The sequence below is a fragment of the Dama dama genome, chromosome 18, assembly GCF_033118175.1.
Source record: "Dama dama isolate Ldn47 chromosome 18, ASM3311817v1, whole genome shotgun sequence".
NCBI classification, from domain to species: domain Eukaryota; kingdom Metazoa; phylum Chordata; class Mammalia; order Artiodactyla; family Cervidae; genus Dama; species Dama dama.
This window is the reverse complement of record NC_083698.1, coordinates 94,265,610-94,292,630: the sequence shown is the minus strand read 5'-3', so window position 1 is coordinate 94,292,630 and position 27,021 is coordinate 94,265,610. Positions and strand designations below refer to the sequence as shown.

The following is a 27,021-nucleotide window of genomic DNA, read 5'->3' as shown; positions in this document are numbered from 1 at the left end:
GGCGGGGGCGGGTCCAAAGGCGCGCGGCGCGCAATGCGTGCGCGCTGGTAGGCCGGCCTCGGCGTGACGGGCTCGGCGCTCGCGCCCGGCCCCGCCCCGCGCGGCCTTAGCTCCGCCCCTTCGTCCCTCACCCGGCGCAGCCCCTCGCGGCGCTGGCGCAGAGATGGCGGAGGCCGTGGAGCGCACTGACGAGATGGTCCGCGAGTACCTGCTCTTCCGCGGCTTCACGCACACTCTGCGGCAGCTGGACGCAGAGATCAAGGCGGACAAGGAGAAGGGCTTCCGGGTAAGGGGCTGGCGGGCGCGGCGCAGGCAGAGGCGGCCCCGAGGGAGCCAGGAGCTGGCTCTCCCCCAGCACTGCCCTCCGGGGCGGGAGCGGCGCTGTCACCGCGCCAGGGGGATCATTGACATCAGCGCGTCCGGCACTCGCTTGACAGATGAGGAACTGAGGCCCTGAGAGGGGACGTTACTTGTCTGAAGTTGCCAACGAGTCAGGAGCATCGCCGAGGCTGGAGCCCAGGTGCCCTGACTCCTGGTCCAGGGCTCTGATCTCCACCCCAGTCTCCCAGCAGGTGCTGGCCAGTCATTGGCTGGATGGCAATGAGGTTTGAGAAGCTATGGTTGGATAGACGTTTGGGTTTTGGGAACAGAAATATTCTAAAGTCGGCTTCTAGTGGCATTAGGAGCAAAGGGGTCTGCAGCCCATGTGAGCTAGGTTCAGGTATTTAAAATGGCTTTGCCAGTGACCCATTGGCAGTTTTGCTTCATCTCCGAGGAAGACCTTGTTGTACATTTGAAAACATAACTTTGCTCAGACATGATTTTCTGTTGAGTTCTTGGAAGTTATATGTGTGTGATTTGTGTGTATACCTGCTGGCTTCAGTTGGTGTTGGCAGGTGAGTTGAGAGAGGCAGTGAGCTAGCAGCAGGAACACCGGAGGGGAGTTAGGAGACCTGGGTTCTTGTCTTGCCAAAGTTAGTGGCTACTTGGTGGTGGGTAAAGCAAATCATTTCAGCTCTCTGAACCTCAGTGTCCTGATCTGTAAAATGGGGAGAGGGGAGGTTAGAATGGTATCAGTATTCAAAACATGTTCCGTCTTGTGTCCTCTGATATGAGTGCTCCTCACACACAAGGAGGGGACCCCTTTTGGCTGACACTCTCAGCAGCTGCCAGGGCTTTAGTGGTGCTTAGAGGACTTGAAGGACACAGTACATCTAACATGAGCCTTGGAATCCTGGAATGGAGGAGGAGCATGGAGATTGTCTCACTCCCTCTTTTTTGCTTTTTGAAATCTTAGGTCACTAAGACCGGAGAGTTGAAGTGACATTGCCAAGGTGGTTGAATAAATTAGAGCCAGGTCCAGGCCCTGGACTCTGTCTGGTTCCTGGGCCAGAGTGCTTTTACAGCTGAAATTTCCATGCTTGCCAAAGGGTAGAAACGCATACTTAACATTAAGAAAAAAACTTGAAACCTATTATGTTACAGTGTTTTGAAAGTTTTATAGATTGCTAACTTAAAGAAAAAAAAAAATTGAAGCATCCAGAAGCTGCAGCAAGAGGAAAAAAGCTGTACTAACTCTGTGGAGTGAAGAGAGAATTCCCTTTTCCATCACATCTTTCGCTCTCCAGGTGGACAAGATTGTGGACCAGCTGCAGCAATTAATGCAGGTGTATGACCTGACTGCTCTTCGGGATTACTGGAACTACCTGGAGCGGCGGCTCTTCAGCCGCTTGGAGGACGTGTACAGACCCACCATCAACAAGCTGAAAACCAGCCTGTTCCGCTTTTATCTCGTCTACACAATCCAGGTGTTTCTGGTTCAGGGATCTCTTGGTGGAGAAAAATCTTTAATCCAGAAATAGATTTTCTTTTAACACCTAGGGACAGCTCTTCTCTGTTACTCTGGGAAAGGGTGGAACAGTCAAGTGCAAATTATTTTTGACTGTTTTCCAATTTTTTTTTTTCCCCTTCTCATCTGTAGATCATCTGACTTATCTTCCTCATTCCTATTTCTCCTCTTGTCTTAAACACATTAGCCTGGGTGGTGTTTCAAAGAATATAAGTAGTTGGGTTAAAGTTTGAGTAAAAAGGTTATGACTGACTTGGGGGGGGGGGGGGTGAGTAAATCACTTAGATTATTTGAAAATCAACTAGGAATTAATTTTTAGGGTGGCATTTATCACTAGGGCTTTAAACAGACTTCTTTAAAGTTACAAGGAACTTGAGAAAAGAGTGATGATTTCTTTTATAACGAGTTCATAGATCATGTTTGGTGACTTGCTCAGGAGGCCAGTATTCAGAGGCTCTCTGTGGTGTGGTGGTGAAGAGGCTTACCTCTGGCCTTCTGTCTCTCCCCTTTCTTTGCCTCCGCCTCTGTGTCTTGGCAGACAAACAGAAGTGACAAGGCTCAGGAGTTCTTTGCAAAGCAGGCCTCAGAGCTCCAGAACCAGGCCGAGTGGAAGGATTGGTTTGTCCTGCCCTTCCTGCCATCCCCAGACACCAACCCCACCTTCGCCACCTACTTTTCGCGCCAGTGGGCCGACACCTTCATCGTGTCCCTGCATAACTTCCTGAGCGTCCTCTTTCAGTGCATGCATATCCTCTCAGCGGCTGGGGGGCTGGCGGCCCAGTCTGAGGCCACCTGACTGCGAGACCAGCGGCTGCTGCGCTTAACGCAGTCATAAGATCATCGTGTTGTCATGTGAGGGGGCTGGGCAGGCTGTGGTTATTTTGATCTGGGAGGGTGGGAGTTGCAGTTCTTAGTTCTGCTGCTGAATAGCTGACATGTGTGGGTGGGGAGACTGTCCTCGCTGTAGGGCGATAGGAGCCCTCGAGTAGGCCGGGGTCTCTCCCAGCAAGCACAGCGAAACCGGCCGGCCTCCAGAGCAGCCTCTCTGCGCATGCCCCGTGGCCCCCCAGGCTTTCACTGGACTTTGTTGGGATTAGGTAGCAGGTGAAAACACTTCTAGGGCTGAAACATCCTTCCTGTGTTGGTGTCTGGGTCACTGACTTCACAGTGACCTCAGGGTCCCTCAACTTGTCGGAGGACAAGGCAGCTTTAAGAATATGTGGAGAGATTTAGGAGAGAGAGAGGACATAAATAATTTCCAAGCCTACCTTATGTACCCTTTTGTTGTGGAAAGCTGGGGACATTCTCGCTCACTTGTACTTTCTGGCAGGAACTCCCCAGGAGGAGAAGGGGGTCTGATTTGAATGGGGCTGCCTGGTGAGTCACTGATAAGCTGGGCGTTGTGGAGGCCCACCCACCATCGCCTTTTGGTCTCTGGGAGGACCATCTTCTGGTGGAGGTAGGAAGGGAGCATTTCTTTTTGTGCTGGGGTGAGTGTGAATTACCCAGGTTGGCCCTTTTTCTCCCCCTGCTGCCACTCTTTATCCTGAGGGCTTTCAGACAAAACTTGCAGGGGCCCCAGCCCAGAGGTGGTCAGGGCTTGACCTCGTGGGCCCTCCAGGGAAGCTCGCTTGCCCAACCGTGGCCCTGCCGGCTTAGTGCTCCTCTGGACTGACGCTGTATGAGGTGGCTGGGAAAGACTGACCCTGTGACCTCATTGGTGCATCCTCCTGGGTGGCTCCTAGGCTGCAGAAAGCTTGCTTCTCAGCCTGAACCTTTGCCAAGGAGAGGCTCACCCTGAGGAGGGAAAAGGCGAGCGGCCAGTCCTTCTACCGAGCTGGTAGAGCAGCTGGCCATGTGCCCACAGATCCACTGGCCACTGGGCTGGCTTTTCGCCGAATGTCGCTAAAGCTTAGACTGAGTGTGAAGCCTGCAAGATAAACCCTTTACTGCCGGCATTTGGGAGAAAGCATCAGGTTTGGAGGTATGTCCTCTGTGGGCTAGCCAGGCATGTTGTCAGGTGTCCGTGAGTCTGTCTGAACGAAGTCAGGCCAGACCCAGGGTCAAGGGAGAGACTGTTCATAAAGCTTTGAGGAGCCCACAGCACAGAGTCTTTACTCCGTGTCACATTCAAGGGTGTTGCTGAGGTGTCTAAAGTGTCTGAAATGGCTTTTAATTGTTTTGCAGGCAGGCTTATTCTTTTTCTTTTAAAACACGTTTATTGAATTGTGTTATTGCAGAGTTTGTGATAGAATACATATTTTAATTGGCAATTTTTCCCCATCTTTATTGGAATATAATTGACAATGAAACATTGTGTGTATGTGTTTGTATATGTATATATGGTGTAAAACTTAAGGATTTGGTGTATGTACGCATTGTGTCATGACCACCGCAATCAAGTTGATTAAAAGGCAGGCGTATTCTTTAACTCAGTACACCAGTTCCCGTGATCCTGAACTTTGATGCAGAGTGCCAGAGGACCAACCAGGTTCAAGAAGAGAATGAAGTTCTTCGCCAGAAGGTTTGTTCTGAATGACGCTTGCTCCTTGGGGAGCACTTCTGCTTTTCATGTGTGAAATTAGGCAGTGGCCGTGGAGGGTGAGTCAGTAGAGGACAGCACTGGTCTCAGGTGACAGTGAGTCACCAGAAAGGCAGTGTTGGGAGCTGTGACAAGCCTTTGAAAACCAGAGGCGAGGTTGATGTTTTATGTCATAGCATGAGCAAGTTAGTAACAGCCGTGAAATTTTAAGAGGAAACTGACTCTACGCATGGATGTCTCCTTGCAGCTAACCTGCTTGTATATCTCCGCTTCCCACTCCCCACTCCCAGGCCTTTTCCACCCATCTCCACATCTGTCTTGTTTATAGCCCAGATATGATTTAATTGTTCTCAGCCTGACCAGGTTTTTCTACTTTGGTAAAAGAACAGCTCCTGGGCAGCTCACGTTTGCCTTTCCATTTGCCTGAGCATTTCTCTAACCTTGAAATTGATGCACCATCAGAAAAGGGAGGATTGTTCAGAAAAAGGAAGCTTATAAGCTGTTTCAGTTTGGGGGGTTTAAGGTTCTTAGGTTTGGGCCTGTGTGTATAATTATCTTCAGGCAAAAGGTAAAAAATGCTGACCTTCATTAAAAAAATTTTTTTTCCATCTGAGTTCCAAAGTCTGGTTTTGTAGATTCCCAAGAGGAAAGCAGGAGTGGGTGGAGCTATTTTTCTCAGTGAATTCAGGAAGAAGCAACTCAAATGATAAAAGGGAAGCAAGTCAAATGATAAAAAGAAAAAAGAAGTAGCTTCCATATTATCTAACGGTCTTTAGTTTTCTCACCTCTTTGTCATCAAGTCACAGCAGCCTCACCTATCTTTCCAGCCTGCAGAGAGTGAGATGGGCACCCCGAGGCTGAGGGCGAGTGGCCTTTGAGTCAGTGTGGTTGGGTTTTGGACGTGATGTATCTAATCTTCCCCAGGGGAGGGAAGGCTAGGTGAGATCCCCGTCTCACTCATCCCCACCTCTATGTAGCTGTTTGCACTACAAGCCGAAATCCACCGACTGAAGAAAGAGGAGCAACAGCCAGAGGAAGAAGAGGCCTTGGTCCAGCACAAATTGCCTCCTTATGTCTCCAACATGGACCGCCTGGGGGACTCGGAACTGTGAGTGTGTGCCGCGCCCCCTCCTCGCTCTGTCCCCAGTGTTCTCCCTCCTGGTGACGCCTCCGAATTGCCAGGAACCTCCTGAGCGCCCACTGTTCTAGTCTGAGTTTTCTGAGTCTCTGGGCCTGACCGGAGGCAGGGAAACTACAGGCTCTGCCAGGGGCTCACACATCCAGATGTGTGCAGCCTGGGTTAATACAGCCATCGTCGTGAAGCCCTGGGAAGTTTCTGTGCTCTGCCAGGAGCGCCCCATGGATGCCAGGATTGTCAACACATTTCTCCATAGACGCATGCTCTTGTCTCAGGTTTCGGAGCGGTAGGCAGGTTGGGAGAGAGGTATTTGAGCAGCCTTAAAAAACAGCCATTGAAAGCCAGAGACCCAGATGATGATGATAATAGCAGTGGAAGAGACGCAGGCACCACAGGTCCCAGGATCAGTGATTGGTGAATCAGGATGCAAACCCAGGTAGTCAGATCGCAAACCTGTCTGTGGCCAAGTCCTGCAGCAGATGAAACTGCTCTGGTTTCTGAGCTAGTGCCTGCTGATGGAAGTAAAGTGCAAGCCAAAAATTGAACTTAAAAACTTTCAGTAACTATCTTAAAAAAGGTAAATTTTAATGATATTTATTATTTAGCCCAGGCTTCCCTGGTGGCTCAGATGGTAAAGAATATGCCTGCAATGTAGGAGAACCCAGGTTTGATCCCTGGGTCAGGAAGTTCCCCTGGAGAGGGGAATGGCAACCCACTCCAGAATTCTTGCTTGGAGAATTCCGTGGACAGAGGAGTCTGGCAGGCTACAGTCTGTGAGGTCTGACGCTCATGTCAGCAGAGTCTGACACTACTGAGCGACTAACACTTTCAGTTTTATATAGTCCAACTTTTTTAAAGTATCATTTCAACATGCAATGAATATAAAGTATTCATGAGCTATTTAACAACTCTTTTTCATGCTAAATCTTGAATTCCAGTGTGGATTTTATGCCTGTAGCATTTCTCCACTTCTCCATTTGGACTGACCACATCTCAGGTGCTCAACATCACATGTGGCCAGTGGGCAGTAGACAGCTCTGCTCTGGGCTTTACCGTGGCCCTCAGAGAGCCGCAGCCTTCCCGGTTGTGCCAAGTAGGCTGCGAGCTCCCTTTGTGAAAGGACACCAATCATCAGGCCGCCTCAAAGCCCAGATGCGCAAACCCGGCCACGGCCCTGGTTACTAGCAGCATCCGCAGCCCACACAGTGTGCGCCGCGGGCTCTCCCAGGCCCCCGTCCAGCGCCGTGACCTGGTGCTGTGTCTGCTTGTCCAGAGCCATGGTGTGCAGCCAGAGGAACGCCTCCCTCTCCCAGTCGCCGCGCGTGGGTTTCCTGTCCTCGCTGCTGCCTCAGAGCAAGAAGAGCCCCTCAAGGTTGTCGCCCGCCCAGGGCCCGGCTCAGACTCAGAGCTCGGCCAAGAAGGAGTCCTTCGGCAGCCAGGTAAGTACAGGTCCAGCCTCCGACACCCCACTCGTCACCCACGTGGAGACTTGCCCGCCCTCCCCTTGGACCTGCAGGTGGGAGGGTGGATGGTGACAGGAGGAAGTGTGCTCTGAAGGGTCCCTTCCCTTTTCTCATCAATTTCCTCTAACTCATGAGTGCTTATGACTAAAATTTGGTTATTCAAGCATGAGTTCAAGCAATTCTGGACTTTAAAATTTTTGGTGATAGAAAGTAGTGGGTAAAGAGTAAAGTTCTAAATCAGTGTGGTATTTCTTTTACTACAAGTTCTTATTTCCTGATGCTACAAAGGATTTTTGCTATTTTTTTTTCTTTCATAAAAGCTTGCAAGAAAATTTCTTTTATGCCAGCATATGTCCAAAACTTGACTAGTTTTCCGAGCGGAGATGATCAGAATTCATTGCTTTCAGAAATGTTGGCCAGAGTGAAGCTTTAACAGACCCAGAGTGATGCTTTATTGCTTGGGTTGGGACTGTTTCCCTCTCCAGATTTTTATTACTTGCAGATACAGTAAGTTGTCATCATCTCTGCCTTCCTCTCCTGCTGCCCTTGGCTTGAGAACAGTTGCAGGTGACACAGCAGTGTGGGGCTGCCTGGGGAGACGGGGGTCTGTCCACGCTGCCACTGGGACGTCGGGGCCTTTGGCACAGCACTTTCATACTGTTTTCATACAGATTTCATACTGTTGTTCAAGTGCAGATGCTGAGCAGGACATGGGGGGAGAAAAAGCATGGGCTTCGGACTCAGCCAACTGTACCTTGTTTAGCATCTTTGCTCACATCTCCCCACCCACTTGGCCTGGGAATGATAAAAGCATTTACTCCCTATGGGGAGAGGTGTTTGAGTTGAGATGAGAGCCCATGGTATATGCAGTGCCTGACAGATTATGAGCTCACAATACATTGTAGTTATTGTAGTTGGGAAGGTATTAGCCTGTAATAGATGATGTATGGAGTGCTACATCCCTTGAAATGTACATGAAATGATGAAATTCAGTTTCATTAACTTGAAAGCATGGAGATGGGGTCTTTGCGCTTTGGCCTGTGGCCATATCTTTACGTGTTCAGGCGCTAAACTGAGGGTGAAATGTGATTGGAAATGTTTGTGAGGTTCCTATTCAGGAGAGGAAGGTAAGAATGTGTAATCTGCAGGCAAATGTTCCTTACTTTACCTTTATTACCTTTACTTTACCTATGTTCAAACAAAGCTTCTGGCTTGTTAACAGAGCAGAGGTAGCACTCTTCATTTCCTGGGTACAGATGATAAATGCTCTCAATCTAAAAAATCCAGGGGTTGGCTCACTTGTTTTTTTAAATGATATATTTGACTCAGCAGTGATGTTTCAGCTCTAAAAATAACTAGTATATCTGAGTTTCAAGAAAATCATAGAATTTAGAGTTGGAGGAAGTTTAAAGGTCATCTGGCCCACCCTCCTATTGTCTAGGAGGGTGGGCCAGGCTCCTATTGGCTAGGAGGGTGGGCCAGATGACCTTTAATTTGATTGATTGCCTCCTGTGGTGGGGAGCTCAATGCTTGTGTTGGGGTGGGTGTTGGCCTGTTTGAAAGTTGTTAGTTGAAGCCTCTGTGATTTTCACTCACAGATCTTAGCTTTGCCTTAGAGCTGCATAGAATAAGGCTTCTTTCTGTCTTTTCCATGCTAAACACTATGTTCGTTCCTCCCTTTCTGCCCAGCTATTTACCTATGTGGCATGATTTCTAGACTCCTCACCATCCTGGTTCCCTTCTATTGGGGGGGGACATTCTAATTTTTTAACTCCTCTATACGGTTGATGGCCAAATTCGAGTTTACAATTCAGGATGCTCTCTTACCAATACCAAATGCTGTTAGTTATAGGATCACTTCCTGTGATTTTAGTGATATATTGCTTTTAAGTCAATATAAAATGACACTTTTTTTTTTAATAAGCCTGAGTCAGGAAGATCCCCTGGGGAAGGAAATGACAACCCGCTCCAGTACTTTTTTGCCTGGAAAACCCCTTGGACAGAGGAGCCTGGCGGACTACAGTCCATTGGGTGGCAACAGTCAGATATGATGTAGTGACAAAACAACGATTGTAAGCTTCAATTATATCAGCATTTTGCCCGCTTGTGATCGGTCCCTGTAACTGTTGTTAACACTGAAAAGTTCACTACATTATAGATGTAGAGTCTACAGTGATACATTCTCTGTGCTTTCACTATGAATCTGGAGGCAAAATTTTAGAAGTAGCTGTAAAACCACAGTTCCCAAGCTCTTCCGGGCTCTCTATTATAGAAACCCCCCAGGCACCTCCTCAGCAGGCTCCCCCACTGCAGTGTTACCCCACCATCCCCTCCAGTTACAGTTTCACTCCTTCCACACCCACTCAGTCACCTTGGGACTACGAGGGGGAATTATGGTTATTACAGAGATAACCTTTAATTGACGGTAATGTAAAGAAAGCACAGCATCCACAGGCTTGTGTCTTTGTAACGCTTATTAGTATCAAATTATCCTGTAGCTCCCGTGACATCGGCAGTAAGAATGCCGCCCCTGGGGCTGTTTCCATGGATCTCAGCAGGATGGGGAAAAGGGAGTCCCTCCTCCCCATCTTTCATTCTGTAATTTCTCTGTTACTTGGGCCTGTCTTCTGGGTGGCTTTATTTTGCCTCAGGTGAGGCCAAATTACTGGAACTTGTTTTCTGTTCCATTTGGACGATTGCCTGGTAAGTCTATTCAGGCCACCAAAAATGAATTTAGATCCTTCTCTGGAGTGAGAGGAGAGAAGGTCAGATGATAAAGCATGATAAATGTACCTCTCTTGAACTGTAGGAGACAGGTAGATTATGATAGATTGGGACAATATAATTTGGACTGTTGGAATGTTACATGAATCCAGTAGTTAAGATTTTTATGAAGTTTGCTCTTAAAATAAAACTTTGAATTACTGGGTGTGTCACAGTGAGTATTTACTTAAGTCATATGCCTTTGTAGCTGGACACAGGTTTACTTTACCTACTTATTTAGGTGTTTGGTGGATAGCTGCATTCATCAGCTTTTAGTGTGCTATTGTTTTTTGTTGATGTTTCCCCTTCTTTTGGATGTCTTGGGAATTGCCTTGTGGCTCAGCTGATGAATCTTAGATACAGTTTAAAGAGAAGCACTCTCTAAGTAGGATATGCTAGGTCATGTTTAGGTCTATAGCTCTCTTGGTATAAGTTGTCCTATCATTATAAAGATAGTTTTTCTTATTTATATGTTAACACCTGTTTGAATTTTCATTTTGGAGTTACTTTCCAGCCTGTAGTACATTGGACAGCTTCCTTGCCATCTTGACTCAAGAAGGAAGCATTGCTTTTGTTCTTCTTAATGTTGTAATATACTTGCTGGGGAAGTGTTGTAAGTGTCTTTTGTGTCAGCTGCAGGAATTTGAAGTCTATCCTAAGCCCCTCTATTCCATCCATTTGGGCCAACTGAATTGGGTCCTCTTAACACCACCTGTTAGAAAGGGAAAAGACAGCATTTATCAGGTGTAGCAGGTGAGTAAGGACAGACAAGCATTCCACCAAGTGTCAGTGCCTGTTCTGCAGCCTCCTCCACCGTTGGCCCCAAAGTGGGATACCCCTGCAGTGTCTGTACTTTCCCTGGGCATGCATCAGTAGTAAATGGATGCTTTTCCCGCTTCTTCTCAAGTATCCAGTATAAAGGTTTCTTGGTCAGGCTGATAAGTCTGTCAAACCTGAATCATAGTTGTGCCAGGCTAGTTTGAGACTTCCTTGCTTGCCAGGATCCCACTATTTTGGAAAACTGCTGTCAACCCAGGAAACTGATCTTGCTCTCAGCACTGTTTTCATAGCTAGCTGTGGGGTTCCCATCACCACCTTTGTGGTCCAGAAAACATGGCCTTTACTGCTAGCTATTTTATCTTTTCTATCAGAATGGTAGAGTTTTTGGAGATGTGTTTTGGAATTCATTTCTAATTTTATTTATTTGAGTCCTGGTTTTTCTCTTGGTAAATCAAGCTAACGGTTTGTCTATTTTGTTTGACTTTCAAAAAACCAGCTCCTGGTTTCAATGATCATTTCTTTTTTTTTTTTAAAGATTTATTTATTTTTATTTTTGGTTGTGCTGGGCTTCATTGCTGCACATGGGCTTTCTCTAGTTGCAGAGAGTGGAGGCTTCTCTTCTTTTGGGGCATGGGCTCTAGGCTTGTGGGCTTCAGTCATTGGAGCTCATGGGCTCTACAGTGCAGGCTGAGCAGTTGTGATGCACAGGATTAGTTGCTCCGCGGCATGTGGGATTTTCCTCGACCCAGGATCCATCCCATGTCCCCTGTATTGGCAGGCAGAGTCTTAACCACTAGACCACCAGGGAAGCCCTCTATTGACTTGTTAATATATTTCATTGTTTTCCTTTCTGATCATTGTTATTTCCTTCCTTCTATTAACTTTGGGCTTTGTGTATTCTTCTTTTTCTAGTTTCTTGAGGTGTACAGTTAAGTTGTTTACTTGAAATCTTTCTTTCTTCTTAATGCAGGTGTTTATTATTAGAAACTTCCCTTTTAGAATCAGTTTTGCATAGGTTTTGGTATATTGTGTTTCCATTTTTACTTGTCTCAAGATACTTTTTGATTTATCTTTTGGTTTCTTCTGTGACTCATTGGTTGTTCAGTCTCCATATATTTATGAACTGTTTATTTTATTCTTAAAATTGACTTCTAATTTCATCCATTGTGATACTTGCTATGACTTTAATCTCCTTACATTTATTAAGGCTTATGTTTATTAATATATGATCTATTCTGGAGAATGTTACATGTGTGCTTGAGGGTGGTATGTTCTGTAAATGTCTATTAAGTTCACTGGGTCTAATGTGCAGTTTAAGGCCAGTTTGTCCCTAGTGATTTTCTGTCTGGATGATCTCTTCATTGGTGAAAAGTAGGATATTGAAGTCCTCTACTATTACTGTATTGCTGCCTATTTCTCCCTTCAAGTCAGTTAATAGTTGCTTTATATATGAGGTGCTCTGAGGTCAGGTGCATAAATACTTGCAAATATTATGTCCTCTTGTTGAAATAACCCTTTTATCATTATAAAATGGCCTTCTTTATCTCTTATTTCAGTCTTTGGCCTAAAGTCTCTTGTCTGATATAGTATAGCCTATGGGGGTTTTCCAGGTGGCACAGTGATAAAGAATCTGCCTGCCAATGCAAAAGAGGCAGGAGACAGGGGTTTGATCCCTGGCTTGGGAAGATCTCCAGAAGGAGGAAATGGCAACCCACTGCAATTCTTGCCTGGAAAATTCCATGGACAGAGGGGTCTGCCAGACTACAGTCTATATGGTTGTAAAGAGTTGGACATGGCTGGGCAACTGGGCATGATATAGCCTCCCCTGTGAAATTCCTTAGTCTGAGCAATTTGCCTTCTGGATCAGTCAGGAGGAATAAATAGATTTGTGTAATGAAGGTTGGCACCCTTGGATCACCTACTAGGGAGTGAACCGCCCTCCACTCCACTACCCACCCTGGGACCATGTGAGGGAACATGGTTAACTCAGGACAACTTGTTACTTTTGGGAAGGTAAGAGAAGTCATCTTCCACTTTCTAAAACGATGGGACCTATTCAGTGCTCCTTGGACCATGGGATGCTTCTCCAGAACAGCCAGAAGCACTGAGAGAGGGGCCTCTCTTGGTTGTTATTTAGGTTCCAGGATTATGACATTCCTTCTTCTCTTTTCTCTTCAGTGTCACTTTCTTTCATGTGCTTCCATCATGGTTTTGCTTTCTTCAGGTTTTTCAGATCATGGGGCCACTGTCAGATCTGGGTGTGAGTTACAGTTCTGTCAAGTTCTCCCTGTGTAGACGAGTAATTTAACCTCTCTATACAACTGCTCCCCATCTTGATATAATGCTTCATCTTTAAGAGTATGTTTGTAAGATTCTTAGCATGGTACCTTACATATGGTAAATGCTCAGTAAGTAATATATATTGACATTATTGTTGTTGATTTTATTCCTAGTTTATTTTTTTAAAGAATCTTGACTAAGAAATTTACTGTTCCCCAAACAAGTCAGAATTCAGAGATCAACCATTCTAGAGAAACTATCTGTGACAAATACCTCCAGGTACCACCGGAGGTCGCTTCAGTCAGAAAAACAAAAATAACCAATCCTGTCAGCCACAGTTAGGCTCCAGATAAACTAATAGGCTTTAAAATTTCCTTTCTTAACTGTTCATATGACCTCAGGGTCCCAGGGAATCTATGTCAATCATTTAAAGACCTCAGGGTCCCAGGGAATCTATGTCAATCGTTTAAAGTTGTTTAGTGTTAACATAAAATATAACAAGTAGAAGAACTAAAAGGCCACATGTAGACTTTGGTTGAATTTATTCTCTTTACTTAGGACTTGTGTACAAATGATTTGTGAGTAGGTTGGTCTCAAACTGAGTGGCTATTGGTATCTATATCCCTTTGCTAAGAGTGTAAAAAAAAAAAAAAGGAGAGGGGTTAGGAGTGTGACCATCACAATTTGTGGGAATAAGATTAGAAAAAGAGAACCCAGCCAGATCATCTGGAAAGGTGATGAGGTGGCAGCTCCTTTTTAAAAAGCTCTAGATTAGAAATCTTCAGTCTCTATGGGAGTGGGGTGGGGGTTATGTACTCAGTCATGCCCAACTCTTTGTGGCCCCATGACTGCAGCTCGCCAGACTCCTCTGTCCATGGGATTCTCCAGGCAAGAATACTAGAGTGGGTTGCCATTCCCTCCTCCAGGGCATCTTCCTGACCCAGGGATTGAACCCATGTCTCTTGTGTCTCTAGTATAGGCAGGCAGTTTCTTTACCACGATTGCTACTTGGGAAGCCCTGGTTAGTTGCTTAGTTGTGTCTAACTCTTTGTGATCCCATGGACTAGAATTCTCCAGACAAGAATACTGGAGTGGGTAGCCATTTCCTTCTCCAGGGGATCTTCCTGACCCAAGGATCGAACCTGAGTCTCCTGCATTGCAGGCAGATTCTTTACTGTCTGAGTCACCAAAAAAGCCTGGGTTAGGAATTACTGAGTTCATTTGCTGTAACGTTGGTTGACTTTATCTCTTGTTGCTATGAAAAAGAGCCAGAAGATGCCAGTTTCTCTCTTGTCCAGTTTATCCTGCCCCAAAGTCCTCGAGTTTCCAACTATTTCTGTTAAAAGACTTTCTGGTTGCCCAATAATCATTTCCAAATACCTCAATATTTGTTAACTTTGACTGGCTTAGTCATGCACTTGGCCCAAAACAAGAGAGGGTATTGTGTGTCTTTTTCCCTTGTAGAGGGGTAATTATATTTTGCATAATTTTTTTTCCCTCTCTATTGCCCAAACACATTGTTGCTTTTAAATATAACACCAGAGTAGGGCCTGATCTGTCTCATAATTGTTGCTTCGCTAAGTGCTAACTAAAATAAATAAAGTTAACTGTTGCTGAATAGATCAGGAGGATATGTGTGTATCTACCTCCAGGCAGTAGATGTGGCAGGCAGAGAAGTGCTGGGGAGTTGTCCTCTCAGGAAGGGGGAGTGGAGAACAGGAAGGAGGAGGTACAGACTGCTGGTGTTTTGCCCTTGACCTTGCTCATGGGCTGAGATAATAATATGTTTTTTAAAAAAAAATTTTTTTTATTTAGATTTGGCTGTGCTGGGTCTTTGTTGCTGTGTGGGCTTTTCTCTAGTTGCAGAGAGCGGGAGCGACTGTCCAGTTGCAGGGCACTGGCTTCTCGTGGTGGTGGCTTCCCTTGTTGCGGAGCACGGGCTCCAGAGCGTGCGGGCTTCAGTCCTTGCAGCTCGCGGGCTCTAGAGCGCAGGCTCAGTAGCTGTGGCACACGGACTCAGATGCTCCCCAGCATGTGGGATCTTTCCGGACCAGGGATCGCACCCGTGTCTCCTGCATTGGCAGGCGGATTCTTTACCACTGTAACGGCAGGGAAGCCCGAGGTAGTAACTCTCAGCCTGGACAGGGAGGAGCCTTACTCAGCACTAAAGGTAGAGTCCCTTCCTTGGCTCCTGCTCCCCTCCTTGCCCGGCCCCATGTGGGACAACACGTTTCATAGCCTGGTGTCTCGTCCTCCAGACCGCCAAGGGCAGGGAGCTGGCCGGCGCGCCCAAGGACGGGAAAAGCCTCTTCGGCGGGCTGACCCCGGGGGAGTCCAGCTGGTCGCAGCACCGGCAGCGGCGCCTGCAGGACCACGGCAAGGAACGGAAGGAGCTCCTCTCCATGACTCTGCAGGTGCGGCTTGGCCTCAGTGTCTCGCGAACGCCCGCGGGGACACCCCACAGGCCCGCCTCCATGGTGGACAGCCATGGGATACGGTGGGGGGATAGGGGTCGTGCAGGGCCTGCTCTTACCTCTCTTGATTTCTTTCGCTATGCCTTGTGTGGTTTTGCCTAACTGGCTTTAACCGCTTGCACTTTGGTTGTTTCATTCCAGAATAATCTGGCTTTCCAGGGATCCCTTTTCCCAGTGTAGCGTTGCCCTAAACAGGGGCCATAAAATGCTGACCTCTGAAAATGGTCCCAGAAGATGAGCTCTGTGAACAGTTGGTTTGGGACCCCTGCGTGCTCTGTCCTCCCCTGAGTTTAACTGTGCCTTAGTGTGCGCATGTCACGGGTGCTCGGAGTCGGGGGAGAGGGTGCCCTTGGTGTAACCCAGCATCGCGCAGACCTGCTAAGTCACGGGCCTTTTCTCCTGCATGCCCTGCTGGAGTCGCTGCCCAGAGGGCCATGTGCCCACACAGCGGCCGTGTGGCGGCCCCGGCCCTTGCCAGGCTGGTTCAGAGACACTTCTCACCAGTGAATGTGGGTTCGGGTTTTCCCTTCCTGGTGGTATAAACTGCTGCTGCTTCAGTGAAATACTCGGGATTGAAGGCAAAGCCCCAGGGGATTTACTGCCTTAAGTCACCTTGTTGACCGTTTATCTCCTAATCCAGGCTACTTGCCTGTTTTAAAGGCATTTTGGGGGTTAGCAGCCCTGAACGTGTTCTGGTCCAATGGCATAGAGCCTTACAGCTCACATCTCAGATCCTTCTGGGCTATAGAATTAGAGGTATAATCCTATACCTCTAGAACTCAGCCACTCCTGAAAGCACCTCTGAGCTCCAAGGTCTCTGTTCCTTTATTTTGTTACATTTTATTTTTTCTGTAAAACTGCTCTTTCTGGGTCTCTGAGGAGTGCTTCCAGGAGTCTCCAGAACCAGGGGGGTGGTAGAGAGCACCCTGGCTGAGGCTCCGTGGCCTGGGTTATGTCTGGGTGAGCAGGTGGTAGTCGTGGTGGCCAGCGCCCAGGGCCCCCGAGAGGCAGAGATGGACAGCAGCCTCCTGGGTGGCAGTGTGTGTGGGTGCCATTTGGTGTCCTGCCTTGCGCTAGCTTAGCTGCTGTCCTCGGACCTAGCCCATCACCCCAGTCTCCCAGGAGGAGGTGCTGGTGGGCGGCCAGGCTTACCTTGTACGGACCTGGCTTCACATCGGCGTCTCGCCCCTGGGGCCAGCTCTTGATCCTAGGCAAGGTTACTTAACTTCAGCTTTCAGTCTTAGTTTCCACAGCTGTAAAATGGGGTTAGTAACAGGATCACAGATGGTTGAGGGAGCATTACATGAGACAGTCCATCGTGTTCACAGTGCCTGGCGTGCAGTGGGCAGTCCCTCCCTCACTGATTCTTGTTATCATTGGCCTAGTCTGTCAGGGTCGTGCGTGTCCTGGGTCTCGTCAACTGGGACCGGGAGTCCATGGCCCACACTTCCTTCCTCATGGTCTCTAGGTTGGGGCTGCCGGTGAAGCAGGCTCTTGGAGTTCAGAGTTCTTTCTTTAAGACCCCATGACCACCAAGATCCTCCCCCGAGGGCTGTGGCCTGGCGTCCTAGACACCCCCAGCCTGTCCCCAGACATAGGGAGCAGCTGGGCCCAGCGCCGACCCCTCAGCGCTGACTTGTGCCTGCTTTGCTTGGCGCAGGGTGCGGAGAAGAAGCCCGAAGCTGGTGGCCCAGAGGCAGAGCCCTGCCCGGAGCTCCACGTGGAGGCGCTGGAGACGCTGACGCGGGTGCCCACGGCAGGCCCTGAGGGTGGGGGGGTCCGCCCCGAGCAGCCGTTCATCGTGCTGGGCCAGGAGGAGTATGGGGAGCACCACTCTTCCATCATGCACTGCAGGTGGGTGCTGGCCGCTGGGGCGGGGCCTTGGGGGAAAAAGGGGTGGGCTCCCTGGGAAGCCTGTGGTCTCGGGCTGTGCGTTTAAAGGCCTGGCAAGCAGGACGATGAGGGGTAACAGAGATGCAGGTGGTGGGATAGCCCCGAGGGACCGTGAACTGTCAGAGGAAGGCTGGACAGCTGCCACTGGGGCTGTTGTTGGTCAAGTCAGCTCCTCCACTCCTTCTGATCCTGGAGAGTAACGTCCAGAGGGTGATGCCCACTGGGCCCAGCACATAATGGATGCTTTGTGAGTAGTTCTCAGATAGATGAATGAATGAATATTTCTAGAAGTAGTCCACACCCGTCCTTGGAGCGTGGGCATCTCTCAGCAGGAGAGTCAGAAAAGGCAGTCCTCTGGGCCTGGGCTGAGGAGGATGGCGGACTCAGGCGGGGATGCTAATGGTATGCCTCTCTGTCTCATCTCAGGGTGGACTGTTCGGGGAGAAGGGTCGCCAGCTTGGACGTGGACGGGGTCATCAAAGTGTGGTCCTTCAACCCCATCATGCAGACCAAGGCATCCTCTATCTCCAAGTCACCGCTGCTCTCTTTAGAGTGGGCCACCAAGCGGGACAGGCTGGTGAGTGGTCTTGCCCATGGTTGGACCTGTGGTCCTAAGTGAGGACCTCCCAGGCTTGGTTGGGACCCCAGGCCAAACCCCTCCCCTCTCTTCTCACTGCTCACTCGAGCACCACACCTCCAGGACTGTCCTGAAGGCAAGGATGGCCTCCTCTATTTTTCCCGGAGGCCTTTATAGGCCCAGAGCCAGAGCTGTGCCCAGGACATGCAAATGGGGCTATCACCCAGACCCATGACCAGCTGAGGCCTCTGCCCATGGAGGTGGTGGTGGGCCAGGAGCCAGAGGACAGGACCAGGGCAGCTGGCATTGAAACTGGAAGACAGGGGGGTTGGAGGGCAGAGGGTCTCCTTTCCAGTTCTGCCTGTGGTGATGTCTACCTCCTATTCCACAGATTCCTTCAAGGTCAGCTCTAGTGTCTTTAATTTTTAAAAGAGGTCCGTTTTAGCCAGTTTCCCCTGTCCTACCTGCGGGAGTGGGGGTGGGTCACCCCACAGCCTGCGCTCCCCCTCACAGGGGTGGGCCTTGCCCTCCTGTGAGCCTCTCTGAGCAGGCCTGACCCTGAGCTGTCCCTCTCCTTCCAGCTGTTGCTGGGCAGCGGTGTGGGGACCGTGCGCCTCTACGACACGGAAGCCAAGAAGAACCTCTGTGAAATCAACATCAATGATGATATGCCCAGGTGAGCCAGATGCCACTCCCCCTGTCACTGTGCCTGGTGGGCCGGCCTTGGCCTTGGCCGAGCCTCCGAGCCCAGCTCCCCCTTCCTTTGCGGGTGGGCAGAGTGCTGGGTTGCCCCCACTGCTGACACCCTCTATGTGTTGCAGGATCCTGTCTCTTGCGTGCAGCCCCAGCGGGGCGTCTTTCGTCTGCTCGGCTGCAGCTTCGAGCCTCACTGCCCATGTGGACGTGTTGGCACCAGACATCGGCGGCAGGGGCACCAATCAGGTGCCGGGCAGGCTGCTGCTCTGGGACACGAAGACCATGAAGCAGCAGGTGGGAGTTTCCCATGGTGCCCGGGGCTGGGCACCCTCCCGGGCGGGGAGCACTCAAGTTACACCGTCCGCTGTTTCTTTGGTCTCTTCCCTCTTTGCTTTGGGCTCCTCACATTTTGATTTGTGAGATTTCAGAGTGTGTTGAAAAGTAGTAATACTCCAGTGGGGCAGATTGCTGGCAGCTGAAGTCGTTCGGAAGGTGCGACAAACTTAGAATTCACACAGTGCCTTCTAGTGGGCCCTTTTGGCTTATTGAAAAATTTAAACATTTTTTTAATATTTAAAACTTTTTTTTTTTTTTTAGTAGCTTTGAAAGTGAAAGTCGCTCAGTTGTGTCCAACTCTTTGGGACCCTATGGACAGTCCATTGAATTCTCTAGGCCAGAATACTGGAGTGGGTAGCCTTTCCCTTCCCCAGGGGATCTTCCCAACCCAGGGATCGAACCCAGGTCTTCCACATTGCAGGCGGATTGTTTACCAGCTGAGCCACAAGGGAAGCCCAGAAGCCTATAACACCCAGTATTCCCAGGCGGTCTCCCATCCAAGTACTAACCAGCCGTGACCCTGCTTAGCTTCTGAGATCAGACGAGATCGGGCACATTCAGAGTCGTATGGCCATAGAAAGGGTGGTATGAGTAGTTTTAGGCTCACAGTAAAACAGAGAGGAAGTTTCAAAGATTTCCCCATGCACACTGTCCCCACACGTGCCCAGCCTCCCCTGCTACCAACTTCCCTCACTGGAGTAGCACACTCGTTACAATCGATGCACCCACACGGACACATTGTAATCACCACAGGTCCACAAGGTTCACTCTTGGTGTTGTGTGTTCTGTGGGCTTGGACAGATGGGTAATGACATGTACCCTCCTGCCCCATTCCATCCAGCAGACATCTGTACATCTGTCCTCTGGCATCTTGTAGGTGTTCTACCTTATCCCACCCAGTCTGATCAGGTCCTTTTTAATCTTGTTATTTCCGCCTGCAATGCAGGAGACCCTGGTTCGATTCCTGGGTTGGGAAGATCCCCTGGAGGAGGGCATGGCAACTCACTCCAGTATTCTTGCCTGGAGAATCCCCATGGACAGAGGAGCCTGGAGGGCTACAGTCCATCGGGTCGCAAAGAGTCAGACACAACTAAATGACTAGGCACATTTTCTGCTGAGGGCCTTTCTTGGGATTTTTAATTTTATGTTTACTTGTTATTTTCCAATTTTTTCATTGAGTATTGAATCCATAGAAGAGAATACTGAAATCACAGGTGTTTGGAGTAAAGAGAAGACTGTAAAACGAGCACCTGTCTACTGTCACGGTTTAAAAGTTGGACACTGCTGATCCTTCTGTGCTCTGATGTGTCACTCCTCAATCTCGGGCTGCTTCCCCCTTTCAGACAGGACCTGTCTTGGGATTGGTTTCTAATTGTCTTACATTTTAAATGTGGTTTATCCTTTTTACAGCTCCAGTTCTGCTTGGATCCGGAGCCCATTGCCGTCAACTGCACCGCCTTCAACCACAATGGGAACCTGCTGGTCACGGGGGCGGCTGACGGCGTCATCCGGCTGTTTGGTAAGAGAGTGTGCTCATGGCAGTCCTGGTCCCCTCCTCCATCAGCCCAGGGAAGAGAGTTGGGTTTTTGCCAGTGGGACTAGAGGCTACTGTGGAAATTCAAGATTCTCCTAAGAGAACTTAACTTTGGTCAGCGTCTGCTTCAGGGCCGCCCTAATTACCTTGTTCCTGATCTGAGCCAGTGGACATGGGAGGGATGGGGCTTAGCAGTCCTTCAGTCCTGAGCTCTTGGATCTGAGTCTTCACGGCCCAAGTGAGATCCAGGAGTGATGCTGTCCTGTCCTCTTGGTGGGGCCATTTCATAGTCCCTGTGAGAGCAGGAGGGTGGGCTTCAGAGTCAGCAGCATGCTCTTTAAAGCTCCCATGCAGGCCGGTCCCAGGAGGCCGGAGCCAGCGCAGAGGCACCACTGGGGACTGTATCTTTAACTGATCTCCAGGGCGCCCTGGTAGGAAGTTACAGTCCCTTCCTGGGAAGGACTTCTGTGTCCTCCTAGACTTATAGACTCCACCCCAGGATTCCTGAACCTCACCTTTGACCAGTGAGAGAAGCTTTCATTTAAGACAGGTTAACAGAAGACTAGGCACGGTGGAGGAGAGAACTAGTGAACTGAAACACCCCGTGCAGGCTCTTCACTGCGGTCAGCTCTGTGACTCCTGTTGGGTCCAGGGGGTCCTCTGCCTCCAGAACGGCTCCTGCCCACCAGGCACAGGGAGGGTGAGGTGCCTCTGCCTGCGGGCAGGTGGACCCCAGGGCCCGGGTGGGAACCCTAGCGGCGTCTCGTTGCCTCAGACATGCAGCAGCACGAGTGTGCGATGAGCTGGAAGGCCCACTGCGGGGAGGTCTACTCCGTGGAGTTCAGCTACGATGAGAACACGGTGTACAGCATCGGTGAGGACGGGAAGGTAAGTGGGAGCGGGCTTTGGTCCGGAAGCTCCCTTCCCCTGGCTTAGTAGGCATCTGAGATTCTAGAGGGCCCCGCAATAGAACAGTGGACCGCGTTCAGTCCTGACCATACCTTTCACCAGCTCTGTGACCTGGGCCTCTCTCTGCTCAGCTTTGTCTTCTGTAAAACAGATGAAAATAGTAACTGGTCTCATATAGGACCTTTGTGAGGTCCCACTGAATATGAGTTCAGTGGGAGTCAACTGTTAGGAAAGGGGAAGACCCACATCCTTTCTCCTGATTGTAGCAGAAAGGATGCATCTCCCTGACCCACCCTGCTCATGGGTCCCAGTGTGGCCAGGGTGTACTTGAGTGAGTTTGGTCACCGGGTAATCACAGCATGGGTGGGTAGAACTTTCTAGGCCGGGGGGCTGGAGACAGCTGCGCCCAGAGTCAAGAAACATAAAAAGCGAGCTGGGGAAGAAGGTAAAAATAAGCGTCCCCTTTTAGTCTCCCTGGAAGAATTCGTTAGGATCTCTGGGAAGGGAGCTGGGGCAGGCAGAGCTGGGATAAGGTCTCACTTTTCGTGTGTCCCCTCCTGGGCCTTCGGGATTGTATCCTGTCCACCTCTCTTACCCAGTGAAGATAGCCGTTACAAAGTGAATTCTTCACTTGAAAACTCTTGAGAAGGGATTTTTATTTTTATTTATTTTTTTTTTTGAGAAGGGATTTTTAAATCAGAGCTTGACTTGCTGTTCATCTGAGTAGAGTTCTCAGTCGGGAGGAGGTCACAGCAGGCAGCCTGGCCCTGAAGCAGGCCGAAGGGTGTTTGCAGTACAGTCCCCGAGCTCCGCTTGTGCTCCACCGCCCGTGTTCCATCGGCTGCGCTGCTGAGGAACCGGAAGTGTATTTGGAATTTAAGAAAAACCTAGCTGGGTTCTAACCTCACGGATAATACAGTTACAACAACTGTACAACAACTGTTGTGTACAACAACCTTATACAACTGTTACACAACAATTGTGTAACAGTCGCTGGAGCATTGCCCCAGCTTGAGCGATGGGAGTCCAGGCCGGTGCCTACACTCTGCTGCTCCTGGAGTCAGGCCAGAGAGAAAGTTCTGACCTGGACATGATATGTCTGACTCTTTCTAGATTTTCTTTCCTTCAAAATAAAAAAAAAAAGCTTACATTGTGTCGGGAGGCAATGGGACTGGATGGTCATCTCCCTACCTTTTTTGGGGCCCACGGACCCCCCCCACTTCCTGGGGGCCGCCTCACTGCTCCCCGCACCTCGTCCCCCGGGCCCTGTGCCCTGGCCACCCCGCTGAGAGCGCTGCGCTCATGCTTTTTGGCTGCAGTTCATCCAGTGGAACATCCACAAGAGTGGCCTGAAGGTGTCCGAGTACGGCCTGCCCGCCGACGCCACGGGCCCCTTCGTGCTGTCCGGTTACAGCGGCTACAAGCAGGTCCAGGTGCCCCGGGGCCGACTCTTCGCTTTTGACTCGGAGGGCAATTACATGCTGACGTGTTCTGCCACGGGGGGCGTCATCTACAAGGTACCTGGGGGCCCGCTGGGTGGCAGGGAGGTTCCTCCCCAGAGGTCTGGGCCTGGTTGAGCTCAAGCCCCCGTCCCTGCCTGGTGGCCATGGAGACGCCTCTGGCCGGGGATGGACACCGTCTAGGCCTCCCGGCTGCAGGCTGGCTCGGGGGAAACTGGGGGGACGGAAACCCTGAGGGTGACCTGCCTGTCCTCCTCTCTGCTCACCTGTCCCTGTCCCTTCACGAGACTCTGCCCCTTTTCTGCCTGCTTCCTTGGGAATAATAACAATTATAGAACATCGAGAGCTAGGGAGAAGGGCTGTGTGTTGGTTTGGGTGAGTGCCCAGGTGGTCTGTTCCAGTTACTCTAATCTGGCGTATATTTATTGTTTTATGAGATGTCCTGTGGGTCAAGGACATTACCAGCCACGGCTGGGACAGAAATTCAGGGGTGTGATGTGTCACGTGGCAAGTAAGTTGTCCACTCTGTTCTGTCCCTCAGTCGATCTGCTTGTCTTAATCGTCTCGTCACAGCCTCTCTGGTTCATGTACCTTGTTTGTGTATATAATTGAGTGAAATTCTAAACCTCTCCATCTGGACTCGTCTTACCAAGCAGACGGGGGCGATGAGGCTTTGTGTTGTGGCCTGAGCGCGTAGTTCCAGTTCCACATGAATGCGGTGGTGCTTTGTCTGTGGGCAGAAGGAGTCACAGAGTGGGATGCTGTCTCCCCAGGGCTCACTGTCCACGGGCAGCTGTGCCCCGGGGGGCAGCCGTGGGTGGGTGTGGCCGTGGCCCCGGGCAGTGTACACCGGAGACAGTGTGGCCCCTCTCCTGGTGCTAACACTCAGGTGAGAATGAGACGCAAGCATCAGCAGTGGGGGCAGTACAGAGCTGAGGGCTCAGAGGGGAGGAAGCCAGGTGGGGACCCAGTCCCTGGGGAGGACTGGGAAAGGGATGCTCGTCTGTGGAGTCACGGCCTTTGGAGGAGGAGGAAGGTGGGCCTTGGGGTCCCACGGGGCAGCGGGGAGCAAGGGGTGAGGGGGAAGGGACTGCGGAAGTGGGAAGTCAGGAGCCTTCTGGACCTTAAGAGTGGTGCCAGGGAGCCTGGGTTTACTGTCACCAAGGCTCCTCTTCCCTGTAGATGATGATGACTCGGGTGGCTCTTGCCCTCCCCTTAGAAATTAATTCCAATTTGTGTTTACTTATTTATTTGTTTCAGTGGATATTTTAATAAAAATCTTTTTTAAGCTTTACTGAGCTACAGTTGATAAATAACTTAATAAACTATATGTTTAAGGTGTACAGTGTGATGCTGTCATATAGAGTTCCATAATTTCTTGTAATTGTTATTGGGAGATACTGTAAAGAGCTTTCTGTTTAAAGCCTAATTTTATTTCATTATTTAAAGACTTGGTTGAGTTCCAGGTGGGCTCTCCTTTTGCTCTCTGTATGTGTGTATATTATTTTATTTTTGATCCTGTAGGCTTTGTCACTTATCCTGATCAGTTCAGATCAGTTTGTAGTCAGACTTGCTCTTAAACCAATTTAAGAGTTGAAAGCCTCCCCCCCCCCATATCCTTTAAAAATGTCAGTTCAGTTGCTCAGTCATGTCTGACTCTTTGTGACCCCATGGACTGCAGCACGCCAGGCTTCCCTGTCCATCATCAACTCCTGGAGCTTGCTCAAACTCATGTCCATCGAATTGGTGATGCCATCCAACCATCTCATCCTCTGTCATCCCCTTTTCCTCCTGCCTTCAATATTTCCCAGCATCAGGGTCTTTTCAGACACCCACAGCAGGTTAAAGGTGGCAGAGAGAATTCTGCCTCTTAGAGAATGTTAGGGACTTATTTTCCACTTTGGCTGAAGGAGTAACTGTAGTCAGGAAATTGAAGGTATCGCTGGTCCAAGTGGCGAACATGAGACTTTCTGGCCGGAGGGATATGTGTGCCTGGGCATGTCCTGGGCTTGGGGTGGCAGCCCCCGGGCTCAAGGCAGTTTGGCCCCCGGAAGTGAATAAACTGCATGTGTTTGTGAGCAGTGCCTGATGATGTTGCCTCCTGTCCCCTTGCAGCTGGGTGGGGACGACAAGGTTCTGGAGAGCTGTGTGAGCCTGGGCGGCCACCGCGCCCCTGTGGTCACCGTGGACTGGAGCACAGCCATGGACTGCGGGACCTGCCTCACTGCCTCCATGGACGGCAAGATCAAGCTGACCACCCTCCTGGCCCATAAAGTCTGAAGGGACCCGCCCTGAGGGTCACCCACAGAAGCAGTATTATCCTAGGATGCGGGCAGAGAAGACACAGGAGAACAGGAAGCTCCCCTCGCGGCCCCCTGCCGGGTGGGCAGTCTTCAGGGAGAGGTTGCCCGGAGCGCTTGGGCACTGTCCAGATACCCAACTGGAACGGGAGCCACGTGCAGTGGCGGCACGTGCTCCCCAGACATGGGCTCGCTGGGTCTGCCAGGAGCGGGCTCCAGATGGCAGGGGAAAGCTCAGGAAGAAGAAGCGCTGTGGTGGCTGCTCTGTTGGCCCAGAAGAGATTGGAAGTATTTTGTATATATTTGCTCAGTTTTCTTTTTTAAAAAAAGAATACTCTTGTGGTCACCGGGCCTCTCTTTCTGGAATGTGTGTGTGCAGCAGTGTGTCTGCCTTCGCCCTTTTCCCTGGCGACAGTCATGGCGAGCCCAGGCCCCGTGCCCCAGCTCTGACCTCACCAGCCACGGGGCTGACCTTTATCAGAGAGTTGCTCTTGCTTCGCCATAGAAGTAGAACACCTTTTCTCTACCGTTCCATTGGCCAACCAAGGTCTGTGCCATTCCTTGGTCTCTGGGCTCGTGTCAAGGAGGCTTTGGGCTTCCCTTGTGGCTGAGCTGGTGAAGAATCCGCTTGCAATGCGGGAGACCTGGGTTCGATCCCTGGGTTGGGAAGATCCCCTGGGGAAGGGAAAGGCTCCCTACTCCAGTATTCTGGCCTGGAAAATTCCATGGACTGTATAGACCATGGGGTCCCAGAGAATTGGACATGACTCAGCGACTTTCACTTTCAAGGAGGCTATAGTGTCTCTTCTTTTCCCTGAGAGTTGGCAGCTTTTGTTCCAGAAGCTTCTCGGCACAAGGGCAGGGTCTGAGGTGTCTGCCCCTTCCATCTATGTGACGGTGGTTTCCTGGGACCTGTCAGGGGGCTCCTCCTGTTCTGTGAACTTTGCATCCTTGAGTTTGAGCAGAGCCAGCCACCAGCGCCCTCTGCTGGTGAGTGGCCAGAGGACAGGAGCAAGTCGGCCAAGAGCTGGCCTGGAACCTAGGGTCTCGCCATCGGGGTGTGTCTACAGCCTGGCCCTCTGCTTCCTGGCTGGGTGGGACCTTGAAAAGGCAGATGCCCTCACAGCGTGGAGAAGCATGAGAGGATGACTGCCTTCTCCCATTTGCATTTCCATCTGAGGCGCTGGGGTTTCAGGCCCGGACCTCGGGCTCCTACCCTTGACAGGACAGCCTTGTCACCAGGCTTTGCTCAGAATAGTTGTTGCAGAGGCTCTCTGGGCTCCAACCCAGATCTGGGGTGCAGGCCTGGTGAGGGGGTGCTCCAAGTTACCTCCTTTTGGAAAATCATGAAACGATGGGTATTAAAACTTTGGCTGTGACCTACTGGGAGTTGGTAGGAAAGCAGGGAGGCTCGATTATGAGAAAACATGAGAGACTTAGTGATAAGTAGTTACTTAAACATTTTTACCCATTTCCACCTGGTAGTCTTCCTTCAAATGAATAATCACAAGACTTTTCCATCTATAATTGTCCCCAGCTTCTGCACTGAAGCAACAACCTTATTTCTCTCCCCCAGGGATTTTGTGGGCCATTTAAAGAGTGGTCATGTGTTTCATTTGGATGAGAGAATTCACGATTTAACTTTCCCTCTCTCCATCTCGAAGTTTCTGTCTTAATGCCCATTGAGGGCATATGGACATCTTCTCCATACATATGGTTTCCGCAGCTCGCCAAAATGTCTTTAAGGTTTGTAGAAAAACAGCACTTGAAAAGCTGTCTCTTTTCTCATTTCCTTTATGCTCCGTCTCCCTCTTGTTTTGAGCTCTGTTCACAGCTGATGTGACCGAGGCTCCACCAGGAGGGATGGGGCAGGGGATTTCCACATCACTTTGAAGCTGCCTAAAAACACAAAACCAAAACAACAGTAGCCTCTGACCTTTTGAAATCAGCAGGTACAATACGTGCTGCGGGCCACCCTGCCCCTCCTGGCCTGTCTCTCTCCGACCCCCACCCCATCCTAAGTGCCT

General features: G+C 50.0%; 1 protein-coding gene and 1 pseudogene across 3 annotated transcripts; one reads left to right on the top strand and one right to left on the bottom strand.

Moving 5' to 3' along the window:
• The first annotated feature begins 123 nt into the window (after positions 1–123).
• Positions 124–25,340, top strand: WDR91 (WD repeat domain 91). Of its 3 annotated transcripts, none has more exons than XM_061165854.1 (15): positions 124–286; positions 1,629–1,808; positions 2,388–2,595; positions 4,291–4,373; positions 5,369–5,499; positions 6,803–6,968; positions 15,074–15,229; positions 16,950–17,143; positions 17,609–17,759; positions 18,341–18,435; positions 18,581–18,749; positions 20,202–20,310; positions 21,101–21,213; positions 22,554–22,751; positions 24,810–25,340. In XM_061165854.1, exons 1-15 carry the CDS (start codon positions 164–166, stop codon positions 24,972–24,974), a joined length of 2,241 nt encoding a protein of 746 aa, XP_061021837.1. In that variant the 5' UTR covers positions 124–163; the 3' UTR covers positions 24,975–25,340. The 3 variants fall into 3 exon arrangements, with proteins under 3 accessions (XP_061021837.1, XP_061021838.1, XP_061021840.1); XM_061165855.1 differs by lacking the exon at positions 124–286 and adding an exon at positions 453–605; XM_061165857.1 differs by lacking the exons at positions 124–286; positions 1,629–1,808; positions 2,388–2,595 and adding an exon at positions 2,775–3,308 and having other exon boundaries at positions 4,286–4,373.
• On the bottom strand, positions 19,252–19,370 carry LOC133073221 (5S ribosomal RNA; annotated as a pseudogene).
• Positions 25,341–27,021: the final 1,681 nt, after the last annotated feature.